Source organism: Oncorhynchus keta, chromosome 28, assembly GCF_023373465.1.
Source record: "Oncorhynchus keta strain PuntledgeMale-10-30-2019 chromosome 28, Oket_V2, whole genome shotgun sequence".
In the NCBI taxonomy this organism is placed as follows: domain Eukaryota; kingdom Metazoa; phylum Chordata; class Actinopteri; order Salmoniformes; family Salmonidae; genus Oncorhynchus; species Oncorhynchus keta.
The window spans coordinates 47,960,061-47,985,402 of NC_068448.1; the positions used below are offsets into that span (position 1 = coordinate 47,960,061).

At 42.7% G+C, this 25,342-nt stretch overlaps 2 protein-coding genes across 5 annotated transcripts in view; one reads left to right on the top strand and one right to left on the bottom strand.

The window, feature by feature from the left end:
- Window positions 1-15,633, bottom strand: part of LOC118361512 (acyl-CoA dehydrogenase family member 11) — a 57,362-nt gene extending 41,729 nt beyond the window's left edge. For both annotated transcript variants that reach the window (XM_052483191.1, XM_052483190.1), the window contains exons 1-13: window positions 15,484-15,633; window positions 15,280-15,379; window positions 12,995-13,120; window positions 12,659-12,820; window positions 12,374-12,538; window positions 12,059-12,200; window positions 11,740-11,861; window positions 9,704-9,810; window positions 9,492-9,606; window positions 9,012-9,089; window positions 8,624-8,762; window positions 8,050-8,157; window positions 4,720-4,818 (exon numbers count right to left, since the gene is read on the bottom strand). In XM_052483191.1, the coding sequence (XP_052339151.1) occupies window positions 4,720-4,818; window positions 8,050-8,157; window positions 8,624-8,762; window positions 9,012-9,089; window positions 9,492-9,606; window positions 9,704-9,810; window positions 11,740-11,861; window positions 12,059-12,200; window positions 12,374-12,538; window positions 12,659-12,820; window positions 12,995-13,120; window positions 15,280-15,379; window positions 15,484-15,611 (1,591 nt within the window). In that variant the 5' untranslated portion in view covers window positions 15,612-15,633. The remainder of the gene's footprint in view (window positions 1-4,719; window positions 4,819-8,049; window positions 8,158-8,623; window positions 8,763-9,011; window positions 9,090-9,491; window positions 9,607-9,703; window positions 9,811-11,739; window positions 11,862-12,058; window positions 12,201-12,373; window positions 12,539-12,658; window positions 12,821-12,994; window positions 13,121-15,279; window positions 15,380-15,483) is intronic.
- Window positions 15,314-21,714, top strand: LOC118361514 (ubiquitin-like modifier-activating enzyme 5). Of its 3 annotated transcripts, none has more exons than XM_035741518.2 (13): window positions 15,314-15,473; window positions 16,086-16,268; window positions 16,422-16,467; window positions 16,656-16,745; window positions 16,880-16,989; window positions 17,213-17,299; window positions 17,632-17,716; window positions 17,826-17,930; window positions 18,481-18,608; window positions 18,870-19,005; window positions 19,905-19,983; window positions 20,079-20,185; window positions 20,561-21,714. In XM_035741518.2, exons 2-13 carry the CDS (start codon window positions 16,090-16,092, stop codon window positions 20,642-20,644), a joined length of 1,236 nt encoding a protein of 411 aa, XP_035597411.1. In that variant the 5' UTR covers window positions 15,314-15,473; window positions 16,086-16,089; the 3' UTR covers window positions 20,645-21,714. The 3 variants fall into 3 exon arrangements, with proteins under 3 accessions (XP_035597411.1, XP_035597414.1, XP_035597412.1); XM_035741521.2 differs by lacking the exon at window positions 15,314-15,473 and adding an exon at window positions 15,564-15,713; XM_035741519.2 differs by lacking the exon at window positions 15,314-15,473 and having other exon boundaries at window positions 15,948-16,268.
- The last annotated feature ends 3,628 nt before the right edge of the window (window positions 21,715-25,342 follow it).

Here is a 25,342-nt window from a genome sequence, read left to right on the forward strand (position 1 = left end):
CCCTTCATGTGGAACAACTTCCAGTTCTGGCCCCCCTTGGTCAGTTCAGAGTTATGATCAGAGACCTCTATGTTGATAAATATGTCCATTTTTTCTTCATATGTTGTGTAAATTGTATGCGTTTGATGTATTTATGCAGGGCTCATCTGTTAAAGAGACCCTTGTCTCAGTATGACTTCAAAACAAAGGTCATTTTTTCAAAATAAATGTGCAGACCAGCTGGCAGGCGTCTTCCCAGACACGTTCAACCTCTCATTGTCCCAGTCTGTAATCCCCCACATGTTTCAAGCTGACTACCATCATTCCTGGTCCCAAAAACTCTATGGCATCCTACCACAATGACTACCGCTTTGTAGCGCTCACATCTGTAATTATGAAGTGCTTTGAAAGGTTGTTCATGGCACACATGAACTCCATCCTCCCAGATACCCTGGACCCACTCCAATTTGCATTCTGCCCCAACAGATCTGCACCAACAGACGACACATTCTCAATTGCACTCCACACTGCCCTCTCCCACCTAGAAAAGAGGAATACATCATGTGAGGATGTTGTTCATTGACTACAGATCGGCATTCAACCCCATAGTCCCTTCCAAGCTGGTCACCAAGCTTGGGACCTTGGGACTGAACACCTCCCTCTGCAACTGAATCCTGGACTTCTCAACCCCCGGGTGGTAAGAGTAGGCAACAACACCTCCGCCACCCTGACCCTCAACATGGGGGGCCCCCAGGGGTGTGTACTTAGCCCCCTCCTGTACTCCCTGTTCACCCACACGCGACTCCAACTCCATCATCAAGTTTGCTGACGACATGACGGTGGTAAGTCCTATAGCCTATAGAGAAGAGGTCAGAGAGCTGGCAGTAAGACCAAAGAGCTGATCATGGACTACTGGAAACAGGGGCGGGTGCACACCCCCATCCACATCGACTGGGTCGAGAGCTTCAAGATCAGTGTCCACATCACTGAGGACTTAATATCATCACTGAGGACTCAACACCAGCTCCGTTGTGAAAAAGGCACAGCAGTGCCTCTTCTCCCTCAGGAGGCTGAAACAATTTGTCATGGCTCCTCAGATTCTTAAGAACTTTTACAGCTGCACCTGACTGATTGTATCACGTGCCAACTGTCACTTCTGTGCCAACTGTCACATGACACGACTCAAGTATCTTGACACTTGGTTTAGTTGGTGAAATACATTTGCTCTGCTGTCATTACTGTATAACATCAAAAAATAAACAGCTGTAAAAAAAAATATTTGAATATCTACCAAATGCAAGGCCATCTCTAAGCTACATGTTGTGTAAAGTATACGCATTTATATTATAGTAGAGAAATGACCGTCTCGGTAAGTGATTGGCATCTCTCCATATCATCAATGACTAAATGCATAATGTTCCTCCTTCGATTGAACCCGAATGCTGGGAATCCAGGAAAACCACTAGTTTCCAGGATAATGATGTCTCGGTTATTCATTCAGACCACTACTCTGTTTGTTCATGGGTTTAGAAACCACCTACATGTACATCCAATTAGACGTTGTCAAACTTGATAGAAAACGTCACTGGCATTAGAGACAGTCGTCTCCGACAAACAGTGAACCGTGAATTAGAGGCTTTAGAGGGAAAACAATGCGGGCACAGAATGTATTCATATCCAAAATATGTTATCCAATGCCAGAGAACATTGTGTGTTCAATACAGTGCCAACACCGTCATACCAAGTGTTATCAGATGAATCACAGGTAAATGGGCAACATAATAATATATGCCTTTTAGAAGACTTTTATCCTAAGCGACGTACAGTAGGGCACGCATACATTTTCATATGGGTGGTCCCAAACGGGAATTGGACCCACGATCCAGTCATTGCTCTACTAACGGAACCAGACAGGACCATACATTCTCAACTTCTCTCAGATTGAATTATTACAAGACAGTCTTTTTAAAATATTTTTTTACTCTTTAAAAAAAAAATGTACCCCTTTCTTCTCCCCAATTTCGTGGTCTCCAATTGTTTTTTTAGTAGCTACTATCTTGTCTCATCGCTACAACTCCCGTACCACTGCGCCACCCGGGAGGCCCATTACAAGACAGTCTTGAAAGGGTTAAGGATATGTTCCGTGCCGATACTGAAAACAACAGGCCAGTGTTCCAAGAGAATGTTTAAATGAGGAGGGCCTCAAACCACAGTTTGTGAGTGGGGGAACATCTGTAATATGTCCTACAGCGGACAGTGATTGAGGGGGTCAGTTAGCAACATCTACAGGCATACAGTGACTTCGGAAAGTATTCAGACCCCTTGACATTTTCCACATTTTGTTACATTACAGCCTTATTCTAAAATATATAAAATCTTTTTTTCCCCTCATCAATCTACACACAATGCCCCAAAATGACAAAGCAAAAACAGGATTTTAGATTTTTTTTTTGTAATTCACGAAATAAAATATAACGGAAATATCGTATTTACATAAGTATTCAGTACTTCACTCAGTACTTGGTTGAAGCACCTTTGGCAGTGATTACAGCCTTGAGTCTTCTTGGGTATGACGCTACAAGCTTGGCACAACTGTTTTTGGGGAGTTTCTCCCAATCTTCTCTGCAGATCCTCAAGCTTTGTCAGGTTGGATGGGGAGTTTTGCAGCACAGCTATTTTCAGGTCTCTCCAGAGATGTTCTATCGGGTTCAAGTCCGGGCTCTGGCTGGGCCACTCAAGCAGGTTTTCATCAAGGATCTCTCTGAACTTCTCTCCATTCATCTTTGCCTCAATCCTGAATAGTCTCCCAGTCCCTGCCACTGAAAAACATCCCCACAGCATGATGCTGCCACCACCATGCTTCACCGTAGGGATGGTGCCAGGTTTCCTCCAAACGTAACGCTTGGCATTCAGGCCAAAGAGTTCAGTCTTGGTTTCATCAGAGCAGAGAATCTTGTTTCTCATGGTCTGAGAGTCTTTAGGTGCCTTTGGCAAAGTCCAAGTGGGCTGTCATGTGCCTTTTACTGAGGAGTGGCTTCCTTCTGGCCACTCTACCATACATACCTGATTGGTAGTGTGCTGCAGAGATGGTTGTCCTTCTGGAAGGTTCTCCCATCTCCACAGTGGAGATGAAGCTCTGTCAGAGTGACCATCGGGTTCTTGGTCACCTCCCAGATCTAGGAAGAGCCTTGGTGGTTCTAAACTTCTTCCATTTGAGAATGATGGAGGCCATTGTGTTCTTGGGGACCTTCAATGCTGCTGACATTTTTTGGTACTCTTCACCAGATCTGTGCTTTGATACATGCCGGTCTCGGAAATCTATGGACAATTCCTTCGACCTCATGGCTTGGTTTTTGCTCTGACATGCACTGTCAACTGTGGGACCTGATATAGACAGGTGTGTGCCTTTCCAAATCATGTCCAATCAATTGAATTTACCACAGGTCGGCTCCATTCAAGTTGTAGAAAGATCTCAAGGGTGATCAATGGAAACAGGATGCACCTGAGCTCAATTTCGAGTTTCATAGCAAAGGGTCTGAATACTTATGTAAATAAGGGATGTACGTTTTAAATTTTTTTAATACATTTTAATACATTTCTAAAAACCTGTTTTCGCTTTGTCATTATGGGGTATTGTGTAGATTGCTGAGGAAAAACATTTATTTAAATAAGGCTGTAACATCAAAATGTGGAAAAGTCTAAGTGTCTGAATACATTCCGAAGGCATTTAACAAGGCACTTAACAAGGCACACCTGTTAATTTAAATGCATTCCAGGTGACTCCCTCATGAAGATGGTTGAGAGAATGCCAAGAGTGTGCAAAGCTGTCGTCAAGGCAAAGGGTTGCTACTTTGAAGAATCTCAAATATAAAGTATATTTTGATTTGTTTCATACTTTTTTTGGTTACTACATAATTCCATGTGTGTTATTTCATAGTTTTGATGTGTTCAATATCATGCTACAATGTAGAAAATAGTAAAGATAAAAGAAAAACCCTTGAATGTGTCGGTGTGTCAACTTTTGACTGGTACAACTTGTTGTTTGTATCATTGTTGGACATAAAAGACTGCAAAAGCACCAGGAAATTAGCTCCAATTGATTAGAAAAATCGTCCCCGGCTGAATCTAGTTGATGATCCCCGGCTTATAGGGTTATACTGTTTGGCCGGTGAGTAACTGGTATCTGCATCTTTGTCAAAGATTCCACAAATAAACTTTTTCATTCACTATATAAAAACTGAGTCAATATAAGAAATAAACAGTCACACAATGGCCTTTAAAAAGCACAGACTCACACGTCACAATGTTTAACATGGTCCTTTCAGTGTTTGTTTGTCTTGGTTCCATGAATGAGTTCTGTAAGCCATGTGTGGCTGAGAGGATAAAATGTTTACCTCATTAGTGTGTTTGGGTAGAGAGATGAAAAGAAGCGCTGCTTTTGGGTAGTAACTGCTCTCAGGCAGTTAGAGCATTGTTCAAATAGCACGGGAGGAGTCACAATTAAGCTTAAACACTTTAGGCCTTTCTGCTTCGGTGGCATGCAAACCGAGAGAGAGAGAGAGAAATGGAGAGAGAGCCCTTCAATATTTATTCATTCGCGACTCATTTAAGAGTGTCAACGGTCTATTTTGGAGTAATTGAACAATGAATAGGCTTCCCTGCTTACCCAGTCTCCAGCTGGAATTATAAATCAACCCGGAATTCAAAAAGTGAGTGAGACAACAAGTAGGTTTTACGCACCACTACTCCACCACTTCCTCCCGTGGACGACGTAATGGTCTTGGTCCCTCTGAAGGTTACACTCCATGTTGGTGGCGTCACTGGAGGCCACATCAGGCTCTGTTGACAGGGTAAAACGGCAGAGCTAAAATTGTGTGGGAGTTATTGGTACAGTACATGTTTTTTTTACCGACTATGTCAACTTTGGGGCTGTAGCTGCACCGCAAACAGGAAAAGCATGGCAATGTGCGGGTTAACCCTTTTCTTAAGTCTTGTGCACAGGAAACGCACCCACCCAGACAGAGATCACTGGGTAGTGGTTAACACGCGGGACACACTACCTCTCTGTGTACTCGTGTGTGTGAACTGCTCTTTAATTAGTCCAAACACTGATCCACTCTAGAGTGAAGGTTTCTCTGTGCACAGTAAATTCCCAGGAATGTGTACACAGAGTGTACACAGGAGTGGGAGGCTCATCTGAAATCAACCAGACCGATGACGCACACAAACACCTCGGAAACAACATCTGTGTTTGCAGGAACACAAGGGAACCTAACGCCCACTATCGTCCCTTCTGACATCATTACATTACTATTCATGTGTTCCAAATGGCACACTATTCCCCACTTAGTGCACTATTTTTGACCAGAGCTCTAACATAGTCCTAGGGACCCTGGTCAAAAGTAGTGCACAATATAGAAAATAAGGTGCCATTTGCGATGCATACAATTTCTCTGTAATGGGTAACAAACAGAGGGGGATGGCTCATTCTCAACATTCTGACTCATGGTGTGGTCCCACAGGCCTCGCTCAGAGTGTTCAGTGTCTTTATGGAGATAGAGCCTGTACCTGCTGGGATGAATATACAACCTCCTCTCCCCTCAGGTGGAGACGTCTGAGTGGAGGCAGCACCCCCACAAGCATGCTAACAGGGTTATTACACTCGTAGAAGAGATAGGGTTCTACCAAGAACCGTTTCGATCAGAATAACCCTTTTTGGAAGACTAGGGTTCTTTGTAAGGCAAAGGGTTCTACCTAGAACCTTTAACATCCTAAGAACCATTTTTGTAAGAAAGGGTTATTTGATGATTCTTTGGCAGGCAAGAAGGGTTCTACAAAGAGCCATAAATAATATTTCCCCGCATGCTTTATTGCAGTGAGAGGTTCAGAATAGTTTGTTTTAGTGTAATATGTGTTTTTGCATGTACATTGATTGTTTAATACATTTTATGCTACAGAAAGATAAAGAGCATACAGTTTTCTAAACTAATCCAATCTGTTGGATTTATTGCACCCGTTACTGAGATGGTTGTTCCAGTTTAGATGATTGAGGTAGTCTCAGTATTCGATCTTCCCTACCGTGGCAGTCACTCTGAATGCAGGTTATGGGTGATTAACAATTTCACTTATTGGATAACCTAACTCTGTCTGGATTCCAATAGGAACTACACATGCTTTGCCAGCCAGCATAATGCCACTTGCAGGCCTGATGTGGCCTGTGAACCAGGATATTCCTAACACGTAACCCAAAACCGGCTGCGCACGTGCGCCATCGTGCATACATTTATTTTGTCCCCCACACATCGTGCATACATTTATTTTTTTTCATGGTATCCAATTGGTTGTAATTACAGTTTTGTCTACAGTCTTGCTTCTTGACACAATGGTCAGCATGACACCTGGTCAGCATGCACTGCGCCCGGCCCGCCACAGGAGTCGCTAGTGCGTGATGAGACAAGGATATCCCTTTTTTTTACCCATTTTGGGCCAAACCCTTGACACAATGGTCCTAACCCGGACGGCCCGCAGGAGGGCCATATCCCTACGGGTGCGCCGCACCATGGGCCTGGGCCTCCCGGTCGCGGCCGTCTGCGACAGAGCCTAGCACTGTGCACATGCACTGTGATGCAGTGCCTTAGACCACTGTGCCACCCAGGAAGCCGTCATTCCTATTTCTGACGCAGATCGCACTGCAATTCCTGCCCCTCCCATCTCCTCATTGGTTTATAGAAGCAGGTACCCACGTGCCATCTCCTCATTGGTTATACCACTCGTGGGTGATTTGAAAGACAAACTTTGTTGCCGGTCATCGTGGTAATACTATGAAAGACCTTGTGCATTTCAGGCAAAATAACAACTCAATGTTTATATCCCAGGACAAATTAGCTAGCAACAGCAAGCTAGCTAGCTAAATAGGACAAATTAGCTAGCAAAAGTGCAAGCAAGCTAGCTAAATAGGACAAATTAGCTAGCAAAAGTGCAAGCAAGCTAGCTAAATAGGACAAATTAGCTAGCAAAAGTGCAAGCAAGCAAGCTAAATTGCTATACATGTTTAATTCTTTTGGACTTGTCCCCACATTAATATAATTGGTTCAGAGTTTGTTTTGATATTTTAACCTGCGTGTCGTGATCACGTCTGGTGTGGGGGACAAAATAAATGTATGCACGCACGCAGCCGGTTTGGGTTCCGTGTTAGCAATGCAACACTCGTTGGCGGGCGTGAGCAGTGTGGGTGCAATAATTGAATAATATGCATTTCTAAATGTATTTTACAGGCTGTAGCCTGTAACAACACTATGTTGAGGTATAACTAGACCCTCAAAGAAAGGTCTTATGCTATATGTAATGTACTGTCTGAAATAACAAAATGTTAAAGCCTAATAAGGCTGGTGGAACTGCTCATAAGAGGGTTCTAGGAAGAACCATCCAAAGATAAAAGGGTTCTCGGTAAAACCCTTCATAGGCGGTTCTAGGAAGAACATTTAGATGATAAAATGGTTCTTGGTAGAACCATTTATAGAGGGTTTTAGGCAGAACCCTTCATAGAGGGTTCTAGGTAGAACCATATACAGGGAGTTCTTTGAAGAACCCTACATAGAGGGTTCACCCCAGCACCAAAAAGGGTTCCCCTGTGGGGACAAACTGAAGAACCCTGTACGGTTCTACTCAGCACCTTTTTTCTTCTTCTAATAGTGTACTTTCCAAAGGGTCATGCGTGGTGAACGTACTGCCACAAAATGGCTGCCATTTAAGCATGTCACTAGTCTATTTATGAGTAAGAGAGCTTTCCTAGCCTCCTGTCGAAATTATAAATCAAAACTTAATTAAAAAGAAGGAGGAGCGAATTCATTTAAGAGTGCATATTTGTGACACAAGGGATGAGTTATCACCATATAATGTTTGGAGACCTTTAATAACTGTATTAATGAGATCCATCACGTCATATCGTCTTGTGCTACGTGAACTGACACGACTAGAAGGAAGCGGAGCCTTATATAGAGATACATGAATACACAGCAGGGATATAGTGTAGCCATATATTAAAGCATGGCCCTGGGCCTGAGGGCGTACCTGTCATACAGAAGCAGGAGCGGATCTGTCCACTGAGCAGGGGCTGGAGCCACTCTCTCTTCTGCTCCTCAGTACCAAACATGTGGAGGACCTCCATGTTCCCCGTGTCTGTAGGGGCAAACACAACAATAGATCTACGAATTATCCAATGACACCATCACATCAATGTAACCTAATTTATAATCATTTGTACATTGCAACTTGACCACAACTAAGCCCCAAAATAAACTGCTTATTTAAAGAATAAGTTACATTGAGACACGATCACACACTGTATGCCTCTTTTTATTCATTGGAATACTTGGGAACAGATTTCATAACTTAAACACGTTTGTTTTTCTCAATTCCTGGTGATTTTACAGTCCGATGTTATAACTCATCATGACTTAATTACGTAAATATGAAACGTGAATACAAGCATGATTCACATCATTAGATAAGATACATCTATTAATCATGAATGGCTCCGAACATCATCTACCTTGTCGTGCATCAGCAAAGAACTTGGTCCTAAACTTAGCACACTATCAGACAGTAACTTCAACAGGCTTAATCAGTGGTGACCATGCCTTACCAGGGGCCTGGCAGTTGAAGAGGTCGGGGGCGTAGAGGCATCGTCCCGTTTCCTCTGCGATGTGGGCGTAGTCTAGCTGACTGAGACCGCTTACTGCCGGCAGGAAGAGGTTCCAAAGCCCCGCCTCTCTGGCCTTCACCTAGGGGGGGGGGACATCTTAAATGACCTCTGAACTCAAACACCGCTCTAGGGTGGAGTTTCCCCGTTGGTACAGATTAGGATCAGCTTCCCCTCCCCCAATCCTAACCTTAAGCATTAACGGGGGTAAATGCTAAACTGACCCAAGATCAATGTCTAGGGGCAACTTCACCTTATTCCTCAAACACTCTACAAGAGCTGACCATCAAAAAACACCAACATCACCCCCCCCCAGCATGTCCTTCCTTACCTTCAAATCCTCTATCACCTGAGGGGGGTGCCATCTCTGGGGCGAGTGGGCGTGTTTAGAGTAGTACTCTGATACTTCCTGGGGGAAAAACAGTCAGAGTCATCCACTGGTGAATATACAAAGCGTGGACTAATTCAGGAGGTTGCAACTTCACAATACAGTACATTTCAGACAGAAATGTATAATGCCCACAGAAGAGACCGACTCAATGAGGATATGGAATCCTCAGCTCTTCTACAAGCGCTTGTCTTGTATCCGTTGTGGTCTCCATTTAATACGTCCCAGATGCTCTTTATGAGGCATGTGACAAAATGAACAATTCTGTCTCTTTGTTGACGCATGTAAAGTGTGAGTGCACTTAGCTTGCTCCCTCCGGCACTCTCTGTACCTCATTACTCTGACCGCCACTCTGACTCATGCAGTGCCCTGTAACTCCTCCTACTGTCTTCTCTGCTCTTGACCCGTGACCTTTCAACTGACCTGCTGAGCAGGAAGCACGTGTTGTTTCATGAACTCTGTGACCTGCTGGTGGACAGCCTGGCCTTTAGCAGTCTGGAGGAACAGTCTGGCATCAGCAGGGCCCGACCTGGAGGGGCTACAAACAGCCAGACACGCACAAACACACCATAATACATACGGGCACTATTATGGGATGATAGACTGTAGTTTGAGTATCATGTCAACCAACATACTTCTCTGCAATCTGCAGCCCAACCTGGGCCAACGGCTCCACACTCTGGCCAAACTGGGCAGCATTGGGAGCACTGGCATTGCCCAAGAGGTGGCGCGCATAGATCCCCTATAACAGAGAAAGAGAGAGAGAGAGAGAGAGAGGGGGAAGGGGTTACAGACACACAGAGACAAGATCTTCTGTGAGCAGAGACAGTTTAGAGAAATATCTCAGTCCTAGGAAGTCCTCTTGTAAGTAAGATAGCATTATCAGTAAGAAAGAGGCAAAATGGTGTCAAAGACAGATGAAAGCTGATTGATGAAAAATAATGATTTGTATAGATCACAACACAGGAGTCTGCTTTGGTTTGCCGTGTTCAGATACAGAATAAAGATAATGAAAGCAGATAAGACAAAGTGTGTGTGTGTGTGTGTGTGTGTGTGACTTGATGAGATTAGATGAGATGAGAATGTGGACCTGGGAATAGTTTGAGCTCATTAGCTGCCTCTTCAGCCGAACAGTGCCAAAGAGATGACAAGTTGAGCGATACAGAGAGAGAGAGCATCAAAAAACAGCTACACTGTGTGTGTGTGTGTGTGTGTGTGTGTGTGTGTGTGTGTGTGTGTGTGTGTGTGTGTGTGTGTGTGTGTTCCTTCATTTACACCAGTCCATCTGGCATTTCAATGGCCATCATATGCCATTAGTGAAAAGGTGCATCCTATCCAGTGGTGTAAAGTACTTAAGTAAAAATACTTTCAAGTACTAATAAGTCGTTTTTGGGGGGTATCTGTACTTTACTATTTATATTTTTGACAATTTTTCTTTTACTTCACCAGATTCCTAAAGAAAATAATGTACTTTTTACTCCATACATTTCCCTGACACCCAAAAGTACTCATTACATGTTGAATGCTTAGCAGGACAGGAAAATTGTCAAATTCACACACTTATCCAGCGAACATCCCTGGTCATCCCTACTGCCTCTGATCTGGCGGACTGACGAAACACAAATGATTCATTTGTAAAGATGTCTGATTGTGCACTTGGCTATCCATAATTATTTTGTTTTTAAAACAAGAAAATAGTGCTGTGTGTTTTGCTTAATAGAAGGAATTTTAAATTATTTATATTTTTACTTTGGTATTTAAGCATATTTTAGCAATTACATTTACTTTTGATACTTACAACCTCACCCTAATCGCATCAGTCTACGTTAGCTAAACCGCCCCGTGGAAGGGACACCGATCCCGAAGAAGTTTTAAGCAACAAGAGAATTTCCCCAAGACATAGACATATCTGATATTAGCAGAAAGCTTAAATTCCTGTTAATCTAACTGCACTGTCCAATTTACAGTAGTGATTACAGTGAAAACATACCATGCTATTATTTGTGGAGAGTGCACAATTTCGAATAAACAAATTAGGCACATTTGGGCAGTTTTGATTCAAAACTTTTAACAGACATGCATTAGTTCATTGGATCAGTCTAAAACTTTACACATACACTGATGCCATCTACTGGCCAAAATCTAAATTGTGCCTGGGATGGAATAATACATTATGGCCTTTTTTTTCTCTTTGTATTATCTTTGACCAAATCTATTGTATTACATTCTACTACATTCCTTTCACATTTCCATAAACATCAAAGTGTTTCCTTTCAAATGGTACCAAGAATATGCATATCCTTGCTTCAGGGCCTGAGCTACAGGCAGTTAGATTTGGGTATGTCATTTTAGGTGAAAATTGAAAAAAAGGGGCTGATCTTTAAACCAAATACTTCTAGACTTTTACCCAAGTAGTATTTTACTGGCTGACTTTCGCTTTTACTTGAGTTGTTTTATATTTAGGTATCTTTACTTTTATCACTACTGATCTTATATTATCTATTATCATATTGTGAGTGAGTGAGTGAGTGAGTGAGTGAGTGAGTGAGTGAGTGAGTGAGTGAGTGAGTGAGTGAGTGAGTGAGTGAGTGAGAGAGAGAACGAGAGAGAACGAGAGAGAACGAGAGAGAACGAGAGAGAACGAGAGAGAATGAGAGAGTGTGAGCCAAACCTGAGCGATCCCTGCCATCTTAAAGACCGAGAGGGCCAGGTAGAAGTTGAGCTGATGCAGAGAAGATGGGATCTCTCGGCACCGGCAGTAGATGGAGATCAGGTCCTCAGGAGAAGGTATACCTGGCCATTTGGAAATAAATAGAGAAAGTTCATCAATAGCATTACACAGATGAAAATCAAATCAGGCCACATAAAATCCAAGCTGTAGAGAACAGAGTAGGATTACGTTGCGTTCTTGCTTAATGGTTTAATTTAGGGTTTAGAGCTTGTAAGCTGATCCTTGATCTGTGTCAGATATAATAACTCAGAGGTCATACCTTCCACACCCCTGAGGCTGCCCATGCAGCTGAGGAGGCTGAGGCCGCTGGGCAAATAGTTGGGCATCAGGAAGTAGGCCAGGTCTGCCATTGGCTGGCCCGTGGTGGAGAGCTCCCAGTCCAACACAGCCACCACACGAGCCTAGAGAGAAAGATAACATTTGTCTATTAGATATGCACACTTCAGTCATCCACTTCCTCTACAACATTAGTCTCATATACAATGAAAAACACTTTAGGAAAAGTGCTATGAAAATGCTAATATGTTTTACAGTATTATTACTGTTTAATGTAAGCTTCAAGCCATGTTTCAACCTCAGTAGGATGGAAAATCAGGTTGTCCACTCGAAAGTCCCCATGGACAAGGGCCACTTCATTGTCATTGGTGGGCAGGTTGCTCAACAGCCAATCAGAGAGCTTATCCATGACGGGAATTTCTTTGTGGGCAGCTGCTCTGTATTGCTTTGTCCAGGTAGACACCTTTTGGGTAATAAACGGTCAAAGTGAAAATGATATTTTAAGACCAAAGTGGGATGCAAATGGTAATAGAAAGGGGGTGGAATAAAAATGGAACGGGAATAAAGGATATCTATCTTCTACCTGTCTCTTGCAGTAGCCAGGCCCTCTCCCGTACCCCTCTAGGTCCATGGTGGTTAGGTCCAGGGAGTGAAGACGGGCCAGAACCTCCACTGCAGACACATACAAGGCTGCCCTCTCCGCTGCACTCACCCCTGGGAGCCTCAGGTCCTGGAATATACGCCCCTACACCACAGAGAGGGGAACACAATGATATCTAACCAAACGATATACAAAACGTAATACCGCGCTCATCAACCGGACATAACAGAGGGAGAGTTTGTGTGTAAGTCCTACTACAGCTCAACGGTGCATTTTAATGGCTCACGCAAGTTTGTGCGCTGAGCAGCATTGACCTACCTGGACATGCTCCATCAGGTAGAACTCGGTTCCGATCACCTCTGCGTCAGTGCAGTGTAGCAGTGGCTGGGGAACTGGGAACCCAGCAGAGAACAGGGCCTTCTGCACTCGATACTCCCTGTCCACCTCGCACACAGAAAACAGAAAATGTGAACCGACAGCCCAACGTGGGGGGGTGACGCTAGTTTCTACTTCATAGTAGGGCCATTTTGCAGAAATGCTTTCTTGAACATGTGAACTTTCATGTGCCTTAATTGCAAACTTGTGTGGGATCCGTAAATATCAATACAAATGTTAGATGACGAGCTTAGTTTAGCCAAGGAGAACGCACTGAGCTATAAATCAAATCAAATGTTATTGGTCACAGACACATTTAGCAGATTATATTTTAAGTGTATCGAAATGCTTTTTTTTTTTTTTTAATTATGATTATTATTGTATTTTTTTAAATGTAATAACACAAAATGTTTTGGGCTAATAATGTAAGAAGCAATAACAAAAACAATAACACAAACAAACAAAAAAACACTGCAAAGTTGCTTAGGTGCTAGAAGCAGTGCTGCCATGTCTATATAGGGAGAAAGGCAGGATCCTTCCTGGCTAGCCATGATTGGCTGAGATAAGGGGAGGGATATACCATGCATTTATATGAGATGCTGAATGGGGGCGTAAACAAAGTAGAGCTCTCTAGCAATCTTTCAAGGACATTTTTCTCTTTTACTTGTCTCCTAAGTGGGATAACAAATGTATCCACTTTTAAAGCAGCATACTTTCACATGCACACAGTGTATGATATGCCATTTTGGAGCTCTGAAACTAAATGTTTGTAATAAAAAAAAAAGAAACTGTCGGGATTTTTCGACATAAACCTCGGTTGGGACGGGCTGTCACAAATGTCAATGCTTCCAAATAAATAAAAGTAATGCATACATTACATAATGTATCAAAAGCAATTTGTTGGGGTATTATTACTACATACTCTAGTCTATCCCAATTGACAAAACTGTAAAAAAAAAAACAGCAAAAAAGCTGTAAAAAGAGGGGTTCATGGAGGGGTTCATATTATTATATATATATTTTTTTTAAATGTTAAACACTCCAGGGACCCGAGCTATAGACTGTTCTCTCTGCTTCCGCACGGCAAGCAGTACCCGTGCATCAAGACTGACACCAACAGGCTCCTGAACAGATTCTATCCCCAAGCCATAAGACTGCTAAAATAGCTACACAAAATTGCTACACGGATGATCTGCGTTAACCCTTGTATTTACATATTTATTTACTGTCTCCATGCACACTCACAGGACTTTACATATATACGCACACTAACACACATATTTATCCTGATGCCGAGCAGTGGTGTAAAGTACTTAAGTAAAAATACTTTCAAGTACTAATAAGTCGTTTTTTTTGGAGTATCTGTACTTTACTATTTATATATTTTTTTTTTTACAACTTTTACTTCTACTTCACTACATTCCTAAAGAAAATAATAAACATTTTACTCCATACATTTTCCCTGACACCCAAAAGTACTCGTTACATTTTGAATGCTTAAAATGGTCCAATTCACACACTTATCAAGAGAACATCCCTGGTCATCTCTACTGCAACTGGTCTGCTTCATTTGTAAATTACGTCTCAGTGTTTTAAGTGTGCCCCTGGCTATACATTAAAAAAAAAGGAAAAAAAAATAATAGTGCCGTCTGGTTTGCTTTATATATGGAATTTGAAATTATTTATACTTTTACTTTTAATACTTAAGTATATTTTAGCAAATATATTTACTTTTGATACTTAAGTATATTTAAAACCAAATATTTGTAGAATTTTACTGGATGATTTTCACTTTTACTTGAGTCATTTTCTATTAAGATATCTTCACTTTTACTAGATTATGAGAATTGGGTATTTTCTCCACCACTGATGCCTAGTCACCTTACTCCTATCCAGATCTACCTCTACCACTCAAGTAGCTTAACCCTGCACATTGGAAATATGGTCCCTGTATATAGCTTCTTACTTTCTCGTGTTTCACTTGTTTTTATTTCTCGTGTGTTTTGTTCTACCTTATGCTGTTTTTTTAGTACTACATTGATATTGTGTTGGGTTTAGACCTTGCAAGGCATTTCACTGTACTTGTAACGTTAAACTTTGTCTCCCTCTACTGGAGAGAAATAATACAGCTAAAACAACTAAAACTGTGTCAAAGAGCACAGTGTCTTTTACTACTGTTCTTGCTCATTATTTATCTAATTATTGAGAAGGTTTTGCATCATAACTACCTTGTGAGCCCCTGGCAGAAGCATACCCGGCGGTTTCTTTCTCAGGACATAGCTGTCAGAAGGGGTCTGGATAAGGAAGGTGGGGTTGGATTGTCCAGCACTGGAATGATCAGACACGGAAGGCATGGACAGTGATTCACTCCATTTTACGAAGTATGCTCATTTCTATGGAACTGGAACACTTCAGATAAAAGGTGAGCATACCTGTATTGTCTGACAGTGAACCTGTCGTTGTTGGACACACCTCGTGTCTTTCCAGCCAGATATCGCTGAAGATTGACCGTGTTGAACCTGTGCTGCTCCCGAACAGGAGTTGCTGTTTGGTCTTCCATATTTCAGTGTGGATTCATTATTTGTCAAAGTCGTAAAATTGAACGAATTAGCTAATCTCGTACAATATGGAAAGTCGAATGGTTTCGTTTTGGTCAACGGAGGTGAGAGTCAGTGTTTTGCAGATCAAATTTTGCGCAATCCGCAGTTTTCTGTAAAACGTCGCTACAAAAGAGTGACTGAGCTCATCTCACAGATTGGTAAATGCACAGATTTGCTGATGGCACGCACTGACCGATGGTCGAATTTTTAGATGCCGTAGAGATCATGTATTTATAGGACTTAAAAAACATTTTTACTCAACGCAGCTTGTTTCTGCCCGGACTGTATTTACAGAAACTCGGGTTGCCAGTTGATTCGAACTGTGTAGACGTGTACTAGCCGGTCGCTTGTGGTCTTTATGTGATTGTCAAGGCTTTTCAATCCAGGCATTTTACACTTGAACAACGGAGTAGTGTGGCTTATTCTTTTTATAGAAACATGACCTCAATCGAAGAGCTGAAGCTGCGAGTGAGGGAGCTTGAGAATGAGTTGATCAAGTGTAAGCAAAAGCGATGTACGGCGATGTGTGCCGAGGAAGCTGCCGACAACAACCAACCTCATCACAGACCAAGGATCGACAAAATGAGTGCAGAAGTAGTGGATTCAAACCCTTACAGGTATATCTAGCTGTCGAAATCTAACTGCCGCAAATTGAGTCATTTGTGATCATGAATACATAAGAGAGTACATGATATGGTTGACACCCCAGAAATAAACGCCACATACCGGCATATGGTGTAAACTGCTTACCTCGCGTTCTTACCTTGCAGTCGTCTGATGGCTTTGAAGCGAATGGGCATTGTTGAAGATTATGAGGTAAGATACAATCGCATGTTATATTGTTATCCGATACACATCGAAGGTTGCACAATGTCCCCAATATTCTGAGGCTTTCTATAAATCCCTATTGGAGGAGTCCTGAAATTCTGGAATTTTAAAACCCTTACAAACGATCTAATATGACAAAATGGGCATGCGTTTATTTATATTCTACTGTTAAACAGAAAATCAGGACGTTCACTGTAGCTGTGGTGGGTGTTGGAGGAGTTGGAAGTGTGACTGCAGAAATGCTCACAAGATGTGGCATTGGTAAGGTAATACAAACTTCACGTTACTAAATCAACATATCTTTATATCGTTCGTTTTCAACCTTATGTTTCCGAACGTCCATCAATGCAACAACGTACGCCGAGTCATTCTGCCTTGTTGCCATCATCTCTTTGCACAGCTCATCCTGTTTGACTATGACAAAGTGGAGCTGGCCAATATGAACAGGCTGTTCTTCCAGCCTCACCAGGCCGGCCTCAGCAAAGTAGAGGCAGCTGAACACACACTCAGGTACAGTAGTGACCTGAGGGGGCCACGTTCAGTAGGCAAACATTGTGGAACGTTGCCAGAATAAAAATGTCATCAACAAATCCTCAGAGATGTTGGTCCTGCGTCATATATTTACATCTGAACATACCACAACATTGTGTCCTGCAAAACGTACCACTGGTCTGATTTATATTATGTAACGTCACGATAAGGTGCTTACATGTTTTTACGTTCTGTCAAACAGGAATATCAACCCAGATGTGCAGTTTGAGACCCACAACTACAACATCACCACCATGGAACATTTCGCACATTTCATGGATCGCATAAGGTGAGAACTTGTGTCCTCTCCCTATCTCATAAGTGCAGTAATAATACTGCTTTTGTGGTCATTTCTGCAGAGCATTTTCAGTGTTGAAAGTCAGTTCTCTGACTTTCAAGTTGATTTAAAAAAAAAAAACGAATTGCATTACAGTATGAAATTGGATGCTTTACTTTACATGATGAGGACAACTGAAGAAAACACATACAGATCACACCAATAAATCTAGAAGGCGGCGTTGTTTTTGTTCAACTTTCAAGATCTACCATAACACATAACTTCTGAAATGTCCACGTGATCGCCACATGGTCATTCTGTTTAAGTACTTTGTGTTGTCTCAGTTATGGGGCGCTTCAGGAAGGAAAGGCCGTAGACCTGATTCTGAGTTGTGTGGACAACTTTGAGGCCCGGATGGCCATCAACGCAGTCAGTACTAATATATATATATATATATCTCCCTCATTCCCTGACAATAAAACATACAGTATTGAGTTGAAGATCAGATGATGTATGTTGGTCATTTTCTCGTTCCTAGGCGTGTAACGAGCTGGGTCAGATCTGGATGGAGTCGGGTGTGAGTGAGAACGCTGTGTCTGGACACATCCAGCTCATCATCCCGGGGGAGACGGCCTGCTTCGCAGTACGTCACATCACACACTTAGGATGGGTCCCAAATGGCACCCTTTTCCCTATTTATGTCCAGGGCAAAACAATTATTTTGACCAGGGCCAATATGGCTCTTGTTAAAAGTAGGGCACTATATAGGAAAAAGGGTACCATTTGCAATATCACTGTTCTACTTAAAGACATGCTCTGGTACTTTGGCGACTACTAAGTCTCTTTTAAACCTTCTGCTTTGGGCTGGATGTGTCGATAGTTCATGTTTTACCTCAATTAGCCAGGCAAACCCCAGTTTGAAAGCGACTGTTTTTTCAAAGCTTTGCCATTTCTCCCTACACCCCCCCCCCACCACCCCAGCAAATGAGATTCAGCCCCTCGCCATTTGAGTGACAGCTAGCAAGTATCACACCCAGCAGAGTGAGAGCAATGACGTGGCGCACACATCTGCACTTTTGGCTCGTGGGCACTACTTTCAGAACTACCGAAAAGTATAGAAAAGTACCGGACAGTCCCTTTAATTGAAACGGATGGCACGTTGCAAACACAAGCTTTGATTGTCCCTGTGACAGTGTGCTCCTCCCCTGGTGGTGGCGGCCAACATTGATGAGAAGACCCTGAAGAGGGAGGGGGTGTGTGCTGCCAGCCTACCCACCACCATGGGTGTGGTGGCAGGGATCCTGGTCCAAAACGTCCTCAAGTAAGATCTGGGTTACATTTGCTTGTAAATGGGACCTGGGTCATATTCATTAGGCCCCACATGGAAGAAAACAGACTGAAATAGAGGCACTATCGGAACTTGTCCAATCAAGAGGCAACACTTTGAAAACACTTTGTTTTCTGTCGAGAAGCATTTTGCGACGGTGTGGCCTAATGAATACGACCCTGATCATAGCCCAACACAAAGACCCATAACGGGGTTGCCTATGAAGATATCCTAACAGTGGTTCATTGTCCTCAGGTACCTGTTGAAGTTTGGCACAGTCAGCCATTACCTGGGCTACAACGCCATGCAGGACTTCTTCCCCACTATGGCCATGAAGGCCAACCCCACATGTGATGACCGCTACTGCAGGAAACAGCAGGACGACTATAAGGTGACTGACCAAGGAGGCCCTTTCCTCCTTTTTCTTTCTGTCTCTCTACTTCATATTATATTTCTTTACAGTTATTTACATATGTAATTGTATTGGTTAGTATTGAATTACGCTTTTGACTGCAAGTTCCAGAATGCCTTGCGACAGGAATGAGAGAGATAACGCGCCAGTTATGTGCAGGTGCAAAGTGATTAAGCTGACCTTTCCGCTAGCGTCTTACCTGCATTGCTCTGTAGAATCTAAAGTTGTTAAATGTAACGTGAACAAGTATTATTACTAAAAAAAAGCTTTCATATCAAACCCGACGTCCCGAGTCATTACTTTGAAGACAGTTAATCAAAAATTTGGTGCCGAATCCCGGGATATGAGCTGCGACGAAGAAGCGGCTGAAATGGCTGAGGAGAAACGTCGGCATGAAGCAGAAAGAATGAGACGAAAGCGGGGTACCATTCGAGGCGCCACAACAAGGATTTTGAATCAGATTGATGTGGAAATAGCCCAGTCAAATCCGGATACCGATCACTTCAGTACATTGTTGGAATTGCTATCAGCTAAGGAGGACAGTTCGTTTGAACTTTATTGTGGAATTGAACAGTATTGAATTACGCTTTTGACTGCAAGTTCCAGAATCACCTTGCACCTGCACATAACTGTCCCGTTATCTCTCTCATTCCTGTCGCAAGGCATTCTGGAACTTGCAGTCAAAAGCGTAATTCAATCCTAACCAATACAATTACATATGTAAATAACTAAATAAATATCTTTAGATACAGCTCAATGAATTAACTTAAACATTAACTCTGTAACACATTAAAGTTACAACACCCATCATGACCTGGGGTGTGTACAGGACCGGGTACAGTTGTAATTCAGTGGTGTGCGTGCTTTGTGGTCCACAGAAGAAAGAGGCAGAGCGACCAAAAAAGGTTGTAGAGAAGGTGGTGGAGGAGGAAGTGGTTCACGAGGAGAACGACTGGGGTGAGTGTAGCTGGAGCGTTGATATTGCCTCAATGTATTGTCCATAGCAAGTGATCCACTCTAGGGACCATTACTGACCTATGTTGCTCTGTCAGGTATTGAGCTGGTGTCGGAGCAGACAGAAGAGGAACTCCATGCGGCTTCAGGCCCCGTCCCCGACCTCCCAGAAGGCATCACTGTGGCCTACACCATCCCTGAGAAGGTCAGTACCATACAAACCTCATAAAAAATACTATGATATTCTTTTTGTTTTTTTGATGAACGCAGACAATGCATAGCCCCTTGAGGGTCATAACGCCTATCACAGGAGATTGGTGGCACCTTAATTGGGGAGCACTGGCTCGCGGTAATGACTGGAGCGGATTAGGTGGAATGGTATCAAACACATGATTTCCGTTCCGGCCATTATTATGAGCCTCCTGTGATGACTAAGTAGGCAAAGTTTGTTATAAGCTACTCTGTATGGTACAAACAAGCTAAGTCACTATTTCTGGGCCAGTGGAAGTAACCGGTACAACCTCAAGGAGGCATCTCAAGCCAGTTTGAACTAATAATGACCTCTGTTCTCCTTTTCCAGGAGACCGGGGCGTCAGGAGGGGAGACTGTGGAGGAAACAGAACAGAGTCTAGAAGAGCTGATGGCCCAGATGAGAAAGATGTAACCGGGACCAGGAAGACACCTCAACTATCAGACGACCATCATCATCGTCGTGCATCCGCGTATCTCCGCAACATTGCAGTGAACCTACCACCCTTTTTTTAATAACGGAGCATTGACACCGTACAGTATACCCCCTGCAATGGAGCTTTGCATCTCCATGTTCTTAAATCAAGCACGATTTTTAATACCCACTATACGTATTACAGTATCAATACGACTTAATGCATGTACTTCTGCTCCTTTGACATGAAAGGGAATGCAATGCATGGTTAATGAACTCAAGTGCTGCTGTTTATGATCTTCATATTCCCCAAGGCTGTAAATTTACTAGCGTAAGCCTGTTCAATATGGAAGCATATAACTGTTGAAATTCATTTTGAATTTCAGCTTCGGAGAGCACAAACTGGACGCTGAAATGTATGTAATTATCTTTAATGAACTTTTGCTTGATGTAATGGACCAGGTACGTACAGATGTAAGCTATGTAATTCATTATGCTTGTTGGCCGAGAGGAAATACTGTTGTAACACTCAGCGTTGGATAAGTAATTGCTGTTATGGATAGTCTCGGACCAACTATTACTACTGTATGGAATGCTAATGAATGAAATTGTTAATGCATTACATCCTTTCTTCTAAAACATTTTGAATGAGGTCTAATGTTTCTCTGCATGACAAACCTGCCTTAAATGTATCTGTTCCATGTCTAGCTCTGGTCCGTAGTGCGATAACGAGTGGCCTCTGCTACATGTTGTGGCGCTATGGGGCGGCAGAGTAGCCTCGTGGTTAGAGCATTGGACTAGTATCCGAAAGGTTGCAAGTTTAAATCCCCGAGCTGTACAAATCTGTCGTTCTGCCCCTGAACAAGGCAGTTAACCCACTGTTCCTAGGCAGTCATTGAAAATAAGAATTTGTTCTTAACTGACTTGCCTAGTTAAAGGTAAAACAACAACAAAAAATAATGGACCAGTGCTACTCTCAGCTGTTTAAACTGATATAGATGAAACTGAAGCTTTCTCTGCTGAAACTGTACCGACTAACTCTGTTTCAATAAAGTATTTATTAGCCAGTTGATTATAGTTTATGGTACTCCCTTAATTTTCTTACACAATGTGTGCCATTCAGAGGGTGAATGGGCAAGACAAAATATGTAAGTGCCTTTGATCGGGGTATGGTAATAATAATAATAATATATGCCATTTAGCAGACGCTTTTATCCAAAGCGACTTACAGTCATGTGTGCATACATTCTATGTATGGGTGGTCCCGGGAATCGAACCCACTACCCTGGCGTTACAAGCGCCATGCTCTACCGGTTTGTGTCAAGAACTGCAACTCTGCTAGGTTTTCAACAACTGCTTCCCGTGTTTATCAAGAATTGTCCACCACCCAAAGCACATCCAGCCAACTTGACACAACTGTGGGAAGCATTGGAGACAACATGGGCCAGCATGGGGACGACATCTCAATATTAGGACGGTGTTCTTCATGCTTTGTACACTCAGTGTCAATTCTATTAGCATAATTAGTATGGTATAATCCTGACAGAGATGATTGTGTTGTCCACAGGAACCTGGAGAAGGCTTTGTACAAGCAGGTTCTGGACGTCAGGGAGTTGTTGAGGGACTCTGGGCAGATTCAAGGTGATCTGGCCAACAGATGTTGACGCATCTCCAGCGAACGAGTCAGGAACATTTTGGCTGCCCTGGAAAACACAGTAGGGAGGGGCACAGCTTTGTATTTGCCATGGCAGCAGCTACTCTTCCTGGGGTCCAGCAACATTAAGGCAGTAGTACAATTTTTAAAACATTACAATACATTCACAACATATTAAGTGCCCTCAAACCCCTACTGTACTACCACATATCAACAACAAAATCCATGTGTATGTGTGTCTATACTGCGTATGTTATCGTGTGTTTGTATGCATGTGTCTGTGCCTATGTTTGTGTTGCTTCACAGTCCCGCTGTTCCATAAATGTGTCTTATCTGTTTTTAAAATCTAATTTTACTGCTCGCACGAGTTACTTGATGTGGAATAGAGTTCCATGTAGTCATGGCTTTATGTAAGTACTGTGTGCCTCCCATAGTCTGTTCTGGATTTGGGGACTGTGGAGAGACCTCTGGTCTTGTCGGGTATGCATGGGTGTCCGAGCCTTGTGCCAGTAGTTCAAATAGACAGCTCGTGCATTCAACATGTCAATACCTCGCACAAATACAAGTAGTGATGAAATCAATCTCTTCTCCACTTTGAGCCAGGAGAGATTGACATACATATTAATGTTAGCTCTCCGTGTACATCCAAGGGCCAGCAGTGCTACCCTTTTCTGAACCAATTGCAATTTTCCTGTGAAACTACCTACTGACTCTCTGTACACACTTTGTTTCAATAAAATATTTTGTTAACCAGTAGTCCAGGTGACACAAATCTAGGGCCTGTAGTACCTGCCTTGTTGATAGTGCTGTTAAGAATGCAGAGCAGTGCTTTATTATGGACAGACTTCTCCCCATCCTAGCAACTGCTGTACCAATATGTTTTGACCATGACAGTTTTCAATACAGAACAGTTTAGTCTCCTCAACTTGCTCAATTACAGCCTCCCGGTTGGCGCAGTGGTCTAAGGCTGTGCCACCAGAGATTCTGGGTTCGAGCCCAGGCTCTGTCATAGCCGGCTGCGACCGGGAGGTCCATGGGGCGACGCACAATTGGCCCAGCGTCATCCGGGTTAGGGAAGGTTTGGCTGGCAGGGATATCCTTGTCTCATTACGCACTAGCGACTCCTGTGGCGGGCCTGGGCGCAGTGCACACTGACCAGGTCGCTAGGTGTACGGTGTTTCCTCCGACACATTGGTGCGGCTGGCTTCTGGTTTGGCTTGTGCATTGTGTCAAGAAGCAGTGTGGCTAGGTTGGGTTGTGTTTCGGAGTGATGAGACAAGACTGTAATTACTACCAATTGGGGAGAAAAATGGGTAAAAATTAATTAATTAATTAAAAACTTGCTCAATTACCACATAATTCATGACAAGACTTGGTTTAGGGTTCAGTGAATAATTTGTCCCATATTTAGGACTAATTTATTCCTTTCCACCCATCCCAAACTAACTACAGCTCCTTGTTTAGTATTGCAGTCATTTCAGTCGCTGTGTCGAGTCATCCTTATACATAGGTTTTACTCATGTCTTTAGTAAAGATTGAAAAAAGCAAGGGGCCTAGACAGCTGACCTGGGGAATTCCTGATTCTACCTGGATTTTGTTGGAGAGGCTTCCGTTAAAGAACACCCTCTGTGTTCTGTTAGACAGATAACTCTTTGTCCACAATATAGCAGGGGGTGTGAATCCATAACACATGTGTTTTTCCAGCAACAGACTATGATCGATAATGTTAAAAGCCGCACTGAAGTCGAGTAAAAACAGTCCCCACAATCTTTTTATCATCAATTTCTCTCAGCCATTTGTGTAAGTGTTATGTTTGTTGAATGACCCTCCCTATAAGTCTGTTGTCAATTTGTTTACTGTAAAATAACATTGTATCTGGTCAAACACAATTTTTTCCAAAAGTTTCCAAAGGGTTGGTAACAGTCTGATTGGTCGGCTATTTGAGCCAGTAAAGGGGCTTTACTATCCTTAAGTAGGGGAATAACTTTTGCTTCCCTCCAGGCCTGAGGGCACACATTTTCTAGTAGGCTTAAATTGAATAAGGAGTGGCAAATAGGAGTGGCAATATCATCCACTATTATCCTGAGTAATTTTCCATCCCAGTTGTCAGACCCTGGTGGCTTGTCATTGTTGATAGACAACAATCCTTTTTTCAACTCTTCCACACTTACTTCATGGAATTCAAAATTACAATGCTTGTCTTTCATAATTTGGTCAGATACAGTTCAATTCGGAAGTTTACATACACTTAGGTTGAGTCATTAAAACTTTTTTTTCAACCACTCAACAAACTATAGTTTTGGCAAGTCAGTTAGAACATCTATTTTGTGCATGACACAAGTAATTTTTCCAACAATTGTTTACAGATAGATTATTTCACTTATAATTCACTGTATCACAATTCCAATGGATCAGAAGTTTAAATACACTAAGTTGACTGTGTCTTTTAACAGCTTGGAAAATTCCAGAAAATGATGTTGTGGCTTTAGAAGCTTCTGATAGGCTAATTGACATAATTTATGTCAATTGGAGGTGTACCTGTGGATGTATTTCAAGGCCTAGCTTCAAACTCAGTGCCTCTTTGCTTGACGTCATGGGAAAATCAAAAGAAATCAGCCAAGACCTCAGAATAAAAATTGTAGACCACCACAAGTCTGTTTCATCTTTGGGAGCAATTTCCAAATGCCTGAAGGTACCAGGTCCATCTGTACAAACAATAGTTCACAAGTATAAACACCATGGGACCACGCAGCCGTCATACCGCTCAGGAAGGAGACGCTATCTGTCTCCTAGAGATGAATGTACTTTGGTGCGAAAAGTGCAAATCAATCCCAGAACAACAGCAAAGGACCTTGTGATGATGCTGGAGGAAACAGGTACAAAAGTATCTATATCCACAGTAAAACGAGTCCTATATCAACATAACCTGAAAGGCCGCTCAGCAAGGAAGACGCCACCGCTTGAAAACCCCCATAAAAAAGCCAGACTACGGTCTGCAACTGCACATGGGGACAAAGATCGTACTTTTTGGAGAAATGTCCTCT